The sequence below is a fragment of the Plasmodium coatneyi genome, chromosome 8 (genome assembly GCF_001680005.1).
Source record: "Plasmodium coatneyi strain Hackeri chromosome 8, complete sequence".
Taxonomy (NCBI): Eukaryota; Apicomplexa; class Aconoidasida; order Haemosporida; family Plasmodiidae; genus Plasmodium; species Plasmodium coatneyi.
In genome coordinates, this window is record NC_033563.1 from 1,327,699 (window position 1) to 1,342,675 (window position 14,977).

General features: G+C 40.9%; 3 protein-coding genes across 3 annotated transcripts; 1 reads left to right on the forward strand and 2 right to left on the reverse strand.

The window, feature by feature from the left end:
* Nucleotides 1-1,341: 1,341 nt before the first annotated feature.
* On the forward strand, nt 1,342-7,611 carry PCOAH_00022000 (Transcrition adapter 2; the record flags this gene model as incomplete). Its single annotated transcript, XM_020059007.1, has 1 exon — nt 1,342-7,611. One exon carries the CDS (start codon nt 1,342-1,344, stop codon nt 7,609-7,611), a length of 6,270 nt encoding a protein of 2,089 aa, XP_019914311.1.
* A 1,093-nt stretch (nt 7,612-8,704) lies between these two features.
* On the reverse strand, nt 8,705-12,208 carry PCOAH_00022010 (Uncharacterized protein; the record flags this gene model as incomplete). The annotated part of the gene is made up of 1 exon (XM_020059008.1): nt 8,705-12,208. The coding sequence occupies one exon, from the start codon at nt 12,206-12,208 to the stop codon at nt 8,705-8,707; it is 3,504 nt and encodes a 1,167-aa protein (XP_019914430.1).
* A 1,428-nt stretch (nt 12,209-13,636) lies between these two features.
* Nucleotides 13,637-14,617, reverse strand: PCOAH_00022020 (Cdk7; the record flags this gene model as incomplete). The annotated part of the gene is made up of 1 exon (XM_020059009.1): nt 13,637-14,617. One exon carries the CDS (start codon nt 14,615-14,617, stop codon nt 13,637-13,639), a length of 981 nt encoding a protein of 326 aa, XP_019914550.1.
* Nucleotides 14,618-14,977: the final 360 nt, after the last annotated feature.

Sequence of the window (14,977 nt, forward strand, 5' to 3'; positions counted from 1 at the left end):
TCGTGCGCCACTTTTGAAGCTCATAAAATGGCATATATCATAGCATACGGGCGAGGAGGTACGCATAAGATTAAATCCCCACATAAAAATGTACTTTTACGTATCCATATTCATACCAAAAATAAACGTTTTTTTTTTTTTTTTTTTTTTTTTTTCTTTTTGGGCATTTTTACCCTACCCCCCCCCTCCGTTAACATGCACTATTTTGAAATTTTTTTTTTTTTTTTATAAAAACCCTTAGCTTTTTCTTCTTTTGGATAAATTGACCATTATTCCTTTTTTACGTATAAAGAAAAAATAAGTAAAAATAAAAGGAAGATAAGTTCAAAATCGCACTTATTTATATGTTATTAATTTCCTGAGAAGGAAGAATATCGCGAATAAAAAAAAAAAAAAAAAGCGAAATTGTATACGTATATATATATGTAAAATAATATACGCAATATATGCGCGCGTATGTTTGTACGAATGCGTACATTATGCGCGTAATTAACCCCTGCCAGTGACGCACTTTTTCTGCCCACCCGGCGCTTATGCGCATATGGGGATATTATGTATGTAACATATATATGTACATATACGCATACATACTACTGACATACTTTTGCGTACATATACGGGCAACAAGGGCTGGTTCCCCGAAAAAGCTGAAATGCGAAGAACCATTGGGGAAGAGAAATGTTCATGCGTGTTTTAAACCCCCGCCCTGTCGAAGCGGTTTTAACGACTTTGTGCTAACCTACCAAGGGAATGATGATTGAGAATCCCCCTTTTTTCTTATATGTTCATGTTTAATCTCTCTTTTATGATCTAAGAACATTTTAAGAATTGCAAAATTTGAGTGTGTTGATTTCACCTGTGCGTCCCTGTGACTGTTTTAACCTTTTATTTAAGGGTTGACAAGCGGGTGCAAATTTGTCCGAAAACTGAAACGTTGCAAAATTGGAAAAACGGGAACAGTTCCAAATTGTCCTTAGCTTCCCCAAATTGTTCGAAACCGAAGGAGCTGAGGCAAACGGTTCCGACAAAGTGGGGAAAACTAGTTTAAGGGAAAAACGCAGCGACACGAAACCGGCGCAGCTAGGTTGGGTGCCCAAACCGAACACGACAGCAGCAGGGAAGTATACACAAACCGGCACAACTAATCGGGAAGAAGAGAGAAAGAAACAAAGCAAAACAGGCAAAACAAACGAAGACAAATATAATTGAAAAAAACACATGCTCACTTTCCATTTACGTATGTGCACGCATATGTAATGTAAGTGGCATTCATTGTGCCTCTTTCCACGCCACCCACCTCCCCCTCAACCCGCCCAATTACTCTTTCTCTGAATTAATCATATGATGAATAGTACATATAAATATGGTGGGCCGTATTCATGCACATTAACAACGCACGAAGGAAGCTTCGGAGTTTATAATTCCTGTGTAGAATACGGAAAGGAGCAGTTAAGAAATTTCAAACAGCAGATAGTAAAAAATGTAATCATCCAGATTTTGCTATTTGAGCACCTGAAAAGGGCAACCAAAGGAGAATTGAATGGTGGGTGTCATAACCACGCAGAACTGCTCAGTAGTAACAACGTACATGTGAGAAAGAGGATCGATGAGAAGAACGCACAAAAAGGCTTTCCTCCCAATCGTCATACGGAATATCCAAATGAAGAATGCACAAGCCATGGGGATGATTGTCATACAAACGGGTGGCATTCGGAAGGTGGCAAAAATGTAAAGGTGGAAGCATGCGTGGTGCACAGGAAGAGTAAAAAAACGAAAAAAAAATATTATAATAAAGGGATAAAGAAGAAAAGGTATATTGCAAGGAGAGAACACAGGAAACAGAATCAAAATGGAGGAAGCAATACCATCCGAAGTGATAGTCCCCATTGCGCGCTATTGGAAAAGGGTGACAAGGCGGCATGTATGGGACATTATAATGAAGTTTTTACTCCCCTAAAGGGAAAAAAAATGTTATATTTTAAGATGGTTTGTAAAAATATGGTGATTGAATTTTTATCCCTCAGTGGGGGAAAACAAGAACTACACAAATCTTCGGCCCCCAAGGTTGGGGAGCCCTCGTATTGCTCATTACTTCCTGTCTACGGTGCAGGCAAAAGTACCCGTAGGAACTTCCCCAATTGGGGTGGCGATCCTACGGCCTACTGCATCAGTAACAGCGGAGGTGACAACAGTGGGAATAATTATTCCGGCGCATATTCAAACGGCAACTGCCGAGGTGACACCCCCAATAGGGGCGGCAGCGCGAATAATTATGGTGGCATGAAAGGTTCTGGAAGCAGCGGAGGTGGCCTTGGGGGTGCAGGAGGAAGTGGTGACAACAACGAGGAGAACAACAATAACAACAATCACAATACTAACAGGGATGCGTTCCACGATGCAGAGGAGGACGAGCAGGACAATACCAATGATAATAAAAACACCCGTAGTAACATGGACAAAGGAAGGAACGCCATTAACGTGCACGAAATGAATCACATGTATGGAAATCACGAGAAGGAAAATGCAACCAATCTGATGAATGGAAATTACGTAGACAGCAATGCAGCGAATTCAGAGAATGCATACAAAAATGAAAACAGCAGTGGTGGCAGTCATCTTAACAATGCAGGAATGGGCGACCCCTTCTTTGAGAATGCAGAAAGTAACAAAGCGATTGGGCTGCTTAGAAGTGCATCGAACAGTTTAATGAACAAGGGGGGCGGGTCCCCCGCAGAGATGAACAATTCAAATATGAATTATATGCCCCACATGAGTGGGAAGGGCGGGTTGAGCAACGTGCCCCCGAATCAAAGGATGAATTTCCCGAGCATGTTTATGGGACCGAACATGGTACAACCACATGGGGCTCAAAATAGCATGCATAATAGCATGAATAGCAATAATGGGGGTGGAACAGACCCCTTAGATAATATGCAAAATATGAAGCCACCACCAGGAGGAATGTTGAAGCAGAAGCACAACCAGTTCATGTCCCCAGGACAGAACGCAGGAGATAACAAAGTAACCAACTCACAGCAACATAATAGTACCAGCAGCAGTAATAGTAGCATGCCCCCAAATAATTTCATGCCGAATCAACTGCACCAGCAGTTTCAAATTCAACAACAGATGCATTTACAGCATTTATTTCACCAGCAAAATATCCACCCCTATAATATGATGCAGCCAAATAACCCTTCGAAGTTTCCAACCCAACAGGGTCCCCAGAAACAGTCAAATGCTTCTATCCTGAAAATTCCACAAATGTTATCGATGAATTCACTTGACCGGAGGAGCAACTCCATTTCGCAGAAAATGCCTAGGCATGTAATGAACCCAATGGATTCCTCTAGCAATTCGCAAAGAAGTGCCAACACGTCCAGCATATCGTCCATAACGAACCCGCCAAACCATGTAAATTCTATGTCGCTGAAATATCCCTACAAGAGTAGCAGCACATCGCAGCATATCAGTAGCGCCGGTAGTAGTAACAACAATAGCAATAGTAACAGCGGGAACAACCCCCCTGCGGTGAGTGGCCAGCAACATCAGCAGGCGCAGCAACAGCATGGCGTGCAAAACCCGATAAGCAACATAAGTCACAACGTAACGAACAAACAGAACATGCAACAGAGCATACTTCCGGGGTCACATCTCCTGCCGACCAAGCAGAATTCACAGCAGCTGCAAATGCAATCGCCTGGTTCGTCCACCGCGCAGAAGGGGATGCCCCAACAGCTTCAGCACCAGCCAAGTATGCAGCAGCAGATGGGCCCAACGCCGAAAACGATGAACACGACCAGCATATCCGGCTCGATCAACAGACAACCCAACCACTTGTCCTTCTCGAATGTTCCTCCTAACCAGCAAAACGTGCCGCCATTCATGCATGGCAACCCCATGCACATGTACCAGCAGCAGCCGCCGTTTTTCCCGAGAGGATCGTCATCTCCGCAGTCCATGGGTCCCCAGCAGATTTCCTACGATTGGATGCACAGTCCCTACATGCAGCATCAGTACATGCTTCAGCAGTGCCAATTGACCCCTCAACAATTGTTCCTGCAGCAGCAACAGAAGCAGCAGAGCATATTGCACCACGCGCAGCAGAACGTGCCTCCACTGCATCTGCAGGGGCAGAAGCAGCAAAACATGTCCTACCCACATAATCAGCAGCAGCACCATCCGCAGCAACAGATGCAAATGCAGAATTTGGAGAACCTACCTCCACACATGCGAATGATCCAAGCACAGCATGGGGGTATGCCATTCAAGCAAAACGTAGCACAGCCATTTCCACACATGTTTAAGGATAACATGCTTTCGGGAAGTACCAATTTCGAGTTTATGGAAAATATGAATGACATGCAAAGGATGGCATCTTTGAAAAGTCACGTCCTGGATGTAACTACCAGCAATAACATCTCACTAGAAGGAACAGTTGAAGAGGACATTTTCGACAGCAATTATCACTGCGATATATGTAATAAAGATATAACGCATGCGATTAGAATAAGGTGTGCCGAATGTGTAGACTTCGACTTATGTGTAAATTGCTTCAGCAGTGGAAAAGAAATGAAGTCCGAAAAATGTGAACATTACAATTATCACAATTATATACCCATACCAAAGTATGACTTCCCTTTGTATAAATTAAACTGGAGTGCAGAAGAGGAGCTGTTACTACTAGATGGGATAAGCAAGTACGGTTTTGGAAACTGGGAACAAGTAGCTGATTTGGTGAATTCTGCTGCTAAAATTCCAAAGACGGATAGACAATGTGAAAAACATTACTATAATTTTTACCTTAAATCGAATTGTGCACCGTTGCCAGATAATAAAAGGTTACTAATAAAGCCAGATGGAAATCCATACGACATTGAACACGTGGCAGAGAAGGATATAAACGAAAATGATGAATATGTGCAGCCTAAATCGAAGAAAAATAACAGAACGCAGATTATTGGGTATTGGCCATTAAGAGGAGACTTCGATATTGAGTATGATAACGATGCGGAGTTGTTATTAGCTGACATGGAATTTAAAGAATCAGATTTGCCTCAACAGAAGGAGCTAAAATTACAAGTGCTTGAAATTTATAACTCCAAATTGGATGAGAGAATTTACAGAAAAAGGACCGTTATTGAGAGGGGGCTGTTGGATACCAAGTCACAAATGCAGAGGGATAAGAAGAGGACCAAGGAGGAAAAGGAATTGTACACTGCGCTTAAGCCGCTATCGAGGTTTCATTCCCCGCAACATCATGAATATTTCATTCAGTTACTACTGGAGGAGCAGAAGCTCCGTCAGAGGTTGACCAAACTGCAGGAGTGGAAAACGCTGGGTCTGCAAAATATTGAACAGGTGCAGGAGTACGAAATTGAGAAGAACAGGAGGGCCAAGGAAGCAGTCAAGCAGCAGCAGCAACAACAGCAACAACAACAACAGATGCAACAACAGCTGCAGCACCCGCAGGAACAGGCTGAGAAGGTCGGCACGAAAGCCCTGAAGAGCAGCAAAAAGGAATGCAAAATTAAACAAAAGGACGAAGAAGAAATGGAAGAAAGCAAAAAATTAAACATAGACACTTTTGTCGAACTGGACCTCTTAAACGAGAAGGAAGTAGAGTTCTGTAAAAATATGAAACTCCCAATTTTGTTTTTCCTCCTTATTAAGAGGCTACTAATAATGGAAATTAGCAACAGTAATTTAAATATGCTTAAGGATATCAACGAACTGAAGTTGAAGGGTTACAAGGTGGGTCAACTGTACGACTTCTTCCTCAGCTTTGACATTAACCAGAAAGAGGAACTCCTAAACAACAACGGAAATGGGAACGTTAAAAATTCACACATAAGGAAGAATGAAGATAAGAGACGAAAAATGAAAACGAATTATGACTACAACAGTTTTAATCGGTCTGATAAAGTGGAGGTGGACGACACGAATGATAATGGCGGAAATGCTGGTGGTGCAACGGGCAAAGCGGGGAACAACTATGCGGCAGGAACAAACGGTGCGGCAATTTGCGGCCCGAGCGGCATCACGGGTGCCATCTCAGGTGCAATTGCCAGTCCTAGTGCAATCGATAGTGGCACCCCAACGGTAGGTGGCCAGATGCCCAGTGAAAATGCAGGGAACACCCAGCCGATGAAGGAGGAAAGTGGGACCATCCTGAATGAGCACCCCCCAACTGGTGACCCACTAAATGATAAGGACCTACCGGCGAGCACCCAACCAGTGGAGAAAACTGACGAAAACGACAACGTAGGAGCCCCCACCGATAAAGAAAAAACAGCTATGAGTAACGCTCCTGTAATTGCCCCCGATGGAGCTGGTACTACCAACAGGGACAAAAAATCCAGAGAGAGAAGAGCAAAGAAAGAAAGAGACGAAAAGGTGACGCAGCAATTGATAACTTCCAAAGAATCCGAAGTGGTGAGTAGCCCCCCTAAGGAGGTCAATCCAGGAAGCTCAGAAAATTTAACCCCTAGTCAAAAGAAAAAAAGCAACGTGAAAAAGATAGGAAGTACTAGTACAGCAACAACTTTAGAGGGGGAAAAAACGGAGAGCACGCAAAATTTGGGAAGCCTTGAAGGGGACAAGGAAATTGTATCCGACAAGAAAGAAGTAGAAAAGGAAATTAATGAAGCAAAGCAGAGCGAGGTAGAAGCATCTCCCACCGCTGCAACATCTGGAGAGGCGATTCCAGGGGGTGAAAAACCCACCGATGTGAATGCGCCCAGTCCCTACGACGAAGAAGACAAAGAGGTGGACGAAGACTATGGTGACCTGGACGACGACGGAGATGATAGAGAAACAAACGCTGACATAGAACCAGATGAAAATGAAAAAAAAAGTAAAAAGAAAAGCTCAAAAAAGAAAACAGAAAGTAAAGAAGAAAGTTCAGATTTGGTCAGCACAATTACAGTGAAGACAAGTATAGGCGATAGCAATTCTACAAATGAGATTTTAAAAAGTTCAAATAATTCGAGGAGAAAATCGGTGGAAAAAATAAAGGAAACTCCATCACAAGTTAGAAGTAACAACCAAAGTAAGAAAAAAACGGGAGAAACAAATACAATTGAAGAGAAGAAAATGGGCAATAGTAGCACAATTAACAACGCAAACCATTCGTCAGGAAAGGTGAAAAAAGGCACTCCAAAGAATGATGACAGCCTTAGCAGTGAGATTTTTGAAAGCACATCGAAAAAGCGAAGTAACAGCAAATCCAAGAAAAGTAGTGACTACGATTTAAGTAGAAATGCATCCAGAGTGAGCAGCCATTTTGACCTGGAAAATGAAAACAGTTGTGTGGAAACATTCGATTCCAGCGTAGAATTGGATGGAAAATTATCCAAAGGGAAAAAGCTCAGCACCCCTTCCCCCTCTTCTTCATCCATATTGAGTAAGAATGACAAGAGCAGACGTAGCAAAGCAAAGAGTAACAACTTGAGCCCGGACCTTTTATCCTCCAGCGTTGATACAAAGGATAATGACAGAAATGACAAGAAGGCCAAAACGGCTGAAGACACTGTAAAGAAGTCATCGAAGAAGAGAAAGGGCTCCACCAGTTTGGTTTCCACGTCGACGAAGAAGTCCATGAAGATGTGACTTCGCGTGAAGAGGCTCCACGCACGAATAACTCACAAGGGATATGTGCAATTAACTGTTCCACTGTAGGAGCAGCGCTACAAAGACAAACTGTTTTATTAAATATTGTTTTATTAACGAGAAAGGTTGGTATGCCATGAGTATGCCCTTTTTTTTATTTTCTTTTTTTTCTCATGCACAATGTTTTACCCGCCTTTTAAAGGTTTGTTTATTAAAATTTTCACTGTTTGAATGCATACGCCGTTTTGACACTACGTAATGTGTTGAACATATGTATGTCATTCTCGCTCCCTCTTTGCGTGTGTGCTTGTGCGTAAAGGGGAGAGCATGCAACCACTGCACGCACGCAGCTCATGTTTTTACCATTCCAGGAAGGGGGGCGGACAATAGTCTGTTTATAAAATGTTTGTTCAGACAGAATGGGGAAACGATTTGTCCCCCCGCCTGGTGTGACTTGTTCAGCCGCTTCGCACATTTTCCACCTTTTCCCATGATTTTTGGTGTGAGAAAAGGCGAAACGGATCCCCATCCCACGCTGCCCCTGTGCATGTGCACATACTGCAGTTGTTTCTTTTTTAATTTTTTTCTCTGCTATGTAGGGTATAGCGCCTTCTTCCACTATTTTTTTTTTTTTTTTCCACCTCATTTTTACAGTAGACTTAACTTTTTAAAGCTTTTTGTATTTTTTAATTTAAACAAACGTGACACAAAAGTTGTAACATATGGAATGGGGGAAATAAAAAAAAGTTTCCAAATGGAAGCCCTTCCCCTTTTGCACATGAGAAGTTGCAGCGGGATGAGTACAATCATGTATTCTCTCCGCAGACGCGCACAGCTTATTCTTGCGCGCTTATTTTACCAAACGGAAAAAAAAAAAAAAAAAAAAAAAAGACAGTACATGAGCAACCACAAAGGGAGACGGGTGCTGTAATGAGGGTAACCCCTATGTAGGACAAACGGGTTTGCAAAATGGACACCAAATGGACGCAAAGCGACACACGCAATGCAGGTGCACACGTAATATGTAATATGTACAAAATAAAACGCAGGGGATACAAACTAGCTGCACTCCGCGGTGTGGCACGTGGGCCCCCTAGACGTTTCCAAATAACACAATGGTTTTAATTTTGTAACAGCAGTTGGCCTTGTTACAGGGACAAACCTTCGCTGCTTGTGATGACTGCGATGACTGCGTTGGCAGGGGCTCTACTTCATCGGCAGTGCCTGAATGGCCGCCAGTTTTCGCCCCAAAGCAGCAGTGCGATTTGATATAAACAAACAAGAAATAAAAAAATCGGTTAAACAAAAAATAAATGTCTTGCAAAGACAGAATGTTACAAATTTTCGTTTTTAGGACTTTGTAATAATTGTCATTTAGCTCGTTTTTGTAGGTGAAGCTATACCCATTGCCGGCAATTTTTTTAATGCCTATTAAATGGTAGGTGTGGTACAAACAGTCGTTCATTTTTACTAATTTTTTTTTATTTCCATGGAATGGATAATTCATATTGTTAAACATGTTAAAAAGTAGAGTAAAGTTTTTTCTGGAGAATAACTGCCCGACGTTTTTGTATTCCTTCATCATTTTGCTGTTGTAAATATAATCGAACAGGGTGAATGGCTCTTCCTTTAGGCTGTTGTGGCAATCGTTGCAATTATCGACACTCACGTCGTAGTGGCATAGGGCTATTTTTATTTTCTTCCCGTTGTGGGGGTCACTTCTGCCGTGGCTGTTGCTTCGCATCAGCATGTTCTTACTTCCTTTAATTCCTCCACTTCCACTTGCGCTACTCCCGGACAATTTGTCATTTCTACACAAGGGAGACTGTTCCCCCTCCGCCTGGACAGCAGCGCCATTAAAAGTACGGTCGCTGGAAGTATCCAAGAAAAGGGAGTCATTCGCGCCTTCCTCAATAGCACACTTCGGGAACAAATCCTTAACACTCTCCAGTTTAATATGTTGGTCACTTAAAAACCTCCTCGCCTCTTCTCCAAACATTTTACAATTTTGAAACTTCTCTATGTAGTAGGGTTGTTCACAAATTATGTATTTTTGGAAGGTGTATTTTTTACCCTTCATTTCTTTGATTTTACTGGCAATTTTGTTTTTTAAAAAAATGGACATGAAAGGAGGTTCCCCCTTTTGCAATTCTTCACACACACGTGAATCCTCTTTTGCGCTTTTCCTGGTACTAACGGACCGGTGCAAATTGTGGACACTAAAAAAACTGACCGAATAACAATTGTAAATAATGCTCTTCAAAACACTGTAGAATAAAAACTGAACAACTATCTTCACGTTAAAAAATGGAATTATTTCCATGTTCATTTCGTGTATATTTTGTAGGTTTATTTTTTTCAAAATTTTTATATGGCAGGAGAAGAAGTCCAGTGAGGCATTTTCACATTGTGTTTTTAATGTATCCCCTTTTTCAAAATGGGCTGCGTGATTTCCCTCCAGTTTTGTTTCCTCTAGGCAAGCTTCCTGTTTCTTCTTTACTCCACTGTTGGGGCTTTTTCTGTGTGCATTTGTGCATGGGGTGTTATTGGAGCTGCTACTTCGTGTTGATTCGTCGTAGGTATTCGGGTCGCCATTCCCCTCATTTCTACAATTCAGGGAAGCACTTCGATCCATTCCATCCTCATCGAATATATCCCTCTGATAATCAAACGTGTCTTCCCCGTATGCATTTGCCTCGTGGAGTGACGACTTAACGTTGATCACACTTGCCAATTCATTCCCCTTCTTGTGGTGATGCTCGAGGATAGTCTTCTCTTCCCCCACAGAAAGACATGGAAGGGGGTTATCAGTTGGTGGAATTTGCCCTTTACAGATACCCAAGCAGTGAGCTAAAATTCGAGGGATGTACAAATCAATATGGTTCAAGTCTATCTGGTAGGACTCCTCAAAACTATATTCACCTCGAGTTTTCCTTTCCTGCTCCGTTGGGTAACTTTTGGTTAAATCTTTTAACAACTTCTTCACAGTTGAAAGGTTATCATTTTGCGAAACGAGCTGCACGATGTTTTTACAAACCCAATCCGATCGAAGGAACAAGTCGTAATCCACAGAAATATCTGCTACGTTTAAAAACTTCTGGTGAATAATTCCAAACAGTTTCGCTAAAAAGATTTGCAACTGCTCCATTGCAAGTAGGAAGCCCTCTTTTTTTATCAATTGGTAATTTTGTACGATGTAAAATAAGTACATTTGCAGGAGGATGTAGTTGCTAAAAAGGATGCGCATGAATAGGGGGACTGCCTGAATGGAGGGTACGTCCAATCCAAGAAACTGACTAAATGTGGTTAAAAAGAATTTCAGCATTTTTTTCTTTTCTGTCGCTATCGTCTGTTGGACAACACCTAGGCAGGAACAAACAAACTGGTCTTTTACCTTTATATTGAATACATCAAAAGTGATGATAATGGACGAACACAGAAAATAATGCAAATTCCCGCCGCACTTTCTACTCTCCTTGTTGTACAAATTGGTGTCCATATTTTCAGTTCGATTCGAAAGAATGAATATGGAGTATACCACGCAGCAGTATAAAGATAGCAACGTTACATTTTTTTCCAAAAATTCGATCATCACATTTTTGTCTATATCTTTTGTCACTTCTTTCGACGTTGTGGTGTTTTTTCTTTTCCTTTCATTGCCCTCATCTTTTTCATTTTTTCTCTTCTGCGTTTTGGATTTTCTTCTTATCCCCTCCGTGCGCCTGATACTGCAGTTTTCACTCTGTGTATTATCTGTATCGTTTAGGCATGCGTGGGGAATCTCCCCCACTTCTTCCACATCTGAAGTTACCTCACCGAATAGTGCCCCTTCCTCCTTCATAACAAAATCATCACAGGAGCCATTATTTATAAAATCGAAAATGCCATCAAAAATGTTCGCCCTGCTACTCACATGGAGGTCAGCCTGACGTTCCACATTATCGTCCAAATATTTCAGCCTCTTAATTATCGTTGTAATACACTTTTCCATATATGAAAGTATATCATTTTTTGTAAAATTTTTTATTTGTAATTTACCACATATGATAAACAAAATTTTGGCTAAGTTTTTGCAATAAACTCTGGTCTTGGTGATGTTTTTTTTTATTTGCCTTTTCAATTCATGAATGGTCATAATTTCATTATTTAAATTGCAGTATATATAATTTAGGCAAAGGATTAACACGCAAATTCGATTTTCTCCTCTGTCCTTTATCCCTTTGATGTTTTTTATTTTTTCAAAATTGTTAATGTAATAATTGTAGTATTTTAAATCGTTACGATAGCATATTTTTTTTATCAACTTTTCGTGTTTTTTTTTGTCAAAGGGAAGCTTATTTTTGTCATTTCCATTATCGTACAGTCTGTCTGACCCATAATAACCATCATCTGTGTCTACTTCCTTTGCATGGTCAAAATTTGTCCCTTCCTTCCCTGCGGCTTCATTCTTTTCTCCTTCTTCCTCCCTAACATTGTCAGCGTCATCACACTTTTCATTCCTCTCCCGAGGGGCCATTACAAACCGGTTAAGCAAGCCATAGTTGTCTTCGCTTAAACCTTTAATTTCGCTAGGGTACAGGTTCAGGAGCTCTTCCATTCTCCCACCCGTAAATATTGCTTCATTTCAGCTTTGCCCTTTCGTGTGATTTCTGGCGGGACGGTATTTTAAAAGGTGGTGGGTCTTACTACTTCGTTTGGCCGCAGTGACGCCTTCTCTTTTCCCATTACGAACGAACAGCTCCGCGAGCTGCCACGCGGGTTGTCACACGCGCTTAGAAAAAGTATCCCCCGCTTGACGTCCACAGGTACTCAAATGCAGCTATGAGTACTTTAGGCGCAATGCGAACAGGACGAAAAAAAAGAAATGAACAAAAACAAAAAGAGAATTGACCTTAAAAAAAAGCTTGAGCACGATTCCTCAAATCACTGAACAAAATGAATAAGCGTTCCCCATCACGACCAGCTATATACTGTGGGTCCTATGTAGAAAACGACCCCCACAAAAAAAATACAGAAATGAAGGGAGGGGAAAAAAATGCATATAGTTTTTATCATAAAAATTGAACAAATCCACTAAAATTGAATGCGTAAAATGGAGAAAAAATAAGCTTATATTTATCATAAAAAAGCGTGCTTTGTTAGTCCAAAAAAAAAAAAAAATTCTTCAAATCAGGAGAATTTTCCTTAGGGAATTATCCACCAGGATTCTACGTTCCAATCTGCGCCAAAAAAAGAAATCGCGATAAATAGAAAATAATACATATACCATTTACACCATTGCGTAAATATATTCCTCTCTTTATGCGTATATTTATTATATACATAATTTATCCACTCAAGTACACCACTCCCCATCTCTGAGGGATTATGGAAAAGCACCTCCACGGAAAAAATCCAAGCGCTCTTTTTTTTAATGGAGGGACAGGTAATTTAAAAAAAAGGCAATCTGGCTTACGGACAGACCGGAGTAGCGTGGAGAAGAAGCAAAAAGAAGTCCCCCCCGTTGCTCATTTAAAGCGATTTTTGCAAAAAAAAAGGCTGTATCTTTTAGTAACGTAAAAATATTAATATTCATGTAATTCATTTTACTCGCCAGTGCTAATAATAAGAATTATGTTGTAGTATTTATATATATGACTGCCCCACACGGCTTAAGGCACAGCAAAATGAATCATCTTTTGCATGGGTAAAAAAAAAATTTTTTTAATAAAAAGGGAGTGGAAAACTTGGCTCCTTCAATGTTTGTTTGCCGTTTTATCTTTTTTTTTTTCTCCCTTGTGTTTGCGAGAAGTAACTTAAACAGGTTAACACTAAAAAAAAGTTTGGGGGAGCAAGTGGACGGATACACGATTAGGAAAACGAGAATCCTCCACTGCGGAGAAAGGCGTGATGGAAGAGGTCACGCGGTGACACACTCACGCAGGGAAGTAAAAGAGTGTAAAGACAAATATAAACGCATAAGCAAATGTATACATATATGTATGGGTGCGTCCTGCACACCTTCACCTGCCCCATCGGCAGACAATCATAAGTCGTTAAAAGGAAGCTGAGACACGTCACAGGGCAGGGGGTCGCTAAAAAAATACTTGTGTTTCAGTGCTTCCTCCGCAGTGATACGCTCATGCGAATTCAGCCGCAAAAAAGACATTAACAAATCGATGCAGTCATCATCGTCAATTTTCAATATGTTTTTAAGGTCCTTCTTATTCGCCTTTGTAAATTCTGTGTACAGGGGAAGGTAACGAGCCTCAGGCCAGTTGTCTTCATTTGGTGTTCCTAACAAAAAAAATATTTTCCCTAACTGATCGATTTCATTTTCTCCAGGAAATAAAGCCTTCTGTAAATGGAGTTCTGCAAATATGCACCCAAAGCTCCACATGTCCACTGCGGAGTTGTATTTATTACTTCCCATTAGTAATTCGGGTGCCCTATACCATAGGGTGACAACTTTGCTAGTTAAATTTAACGTCCTTTTACTATACTTATCTTTTGCATACGTATCTACGTACATATCATATGCATACTTGGAGGATAATCCAAAGTCTGCAATTTTCACTTCCCCTTTTTTGTTAATAAAAATATTCGCAGGGGATAAATCTCGATGCATAAAATAGTACTTATGTAATACATTCAGGCCATTCAAAATTTGCAAAAGGATGCATTTTTTTTGGCTATCTGTTAGTAATACTTTTCGATTAATAATTTTTGCCAAGTCGTAGTCCATAATTTCCATCACCAAATTTATGTAGTCTTTCTCACAATACAAATCCAACGCGGTCATAATATTTTGATGTTTTATTTCTTTCATTATTTTTATCTCTCTAAGTAGGACAAAGTTTATTCCACACTCATCGATGTAATTACTTATTTTGTTAATTTTCATTTTTTTTATGGCTACTTCCTTTTTCAGTATGGTGTCGTACGCCTTGTACACCTTTCCGTAAGACCCCTCCCCCAGGAAGTTGGGTTTGAAGATGTATCTCTCTGTCGAGTTCGTTTCCATCATGAGCGGCGAGAGGGTCCAGACGGCAGAATTGGGAAGTTCCGGTGGGGAGCTAATTAGGGTACACCCTTCCCCGGGACCCACACAAATGGAACCCCTAAAAAAATGATCCTTCAGTGGAAACACCTACAACCGATGAAGGGAGGACAATTTTGTGAACGTTACCTCGGACTCGACTTCCTTTATTTTGTCATACTCCACTCACGGCTTCATCATTCCTTGGGCATGGCTCTGCTTTTACTGCATATGCTGCGTACCCTTTTAAAGAATTTTTTCTTTTTTTCTTATATCCTTCTGGCCAACTGTCATTTGCCACGCGGAAAAAAAGAAAAAAGGTTGAGCAAAGGTGTTAGGTGGCTTCGA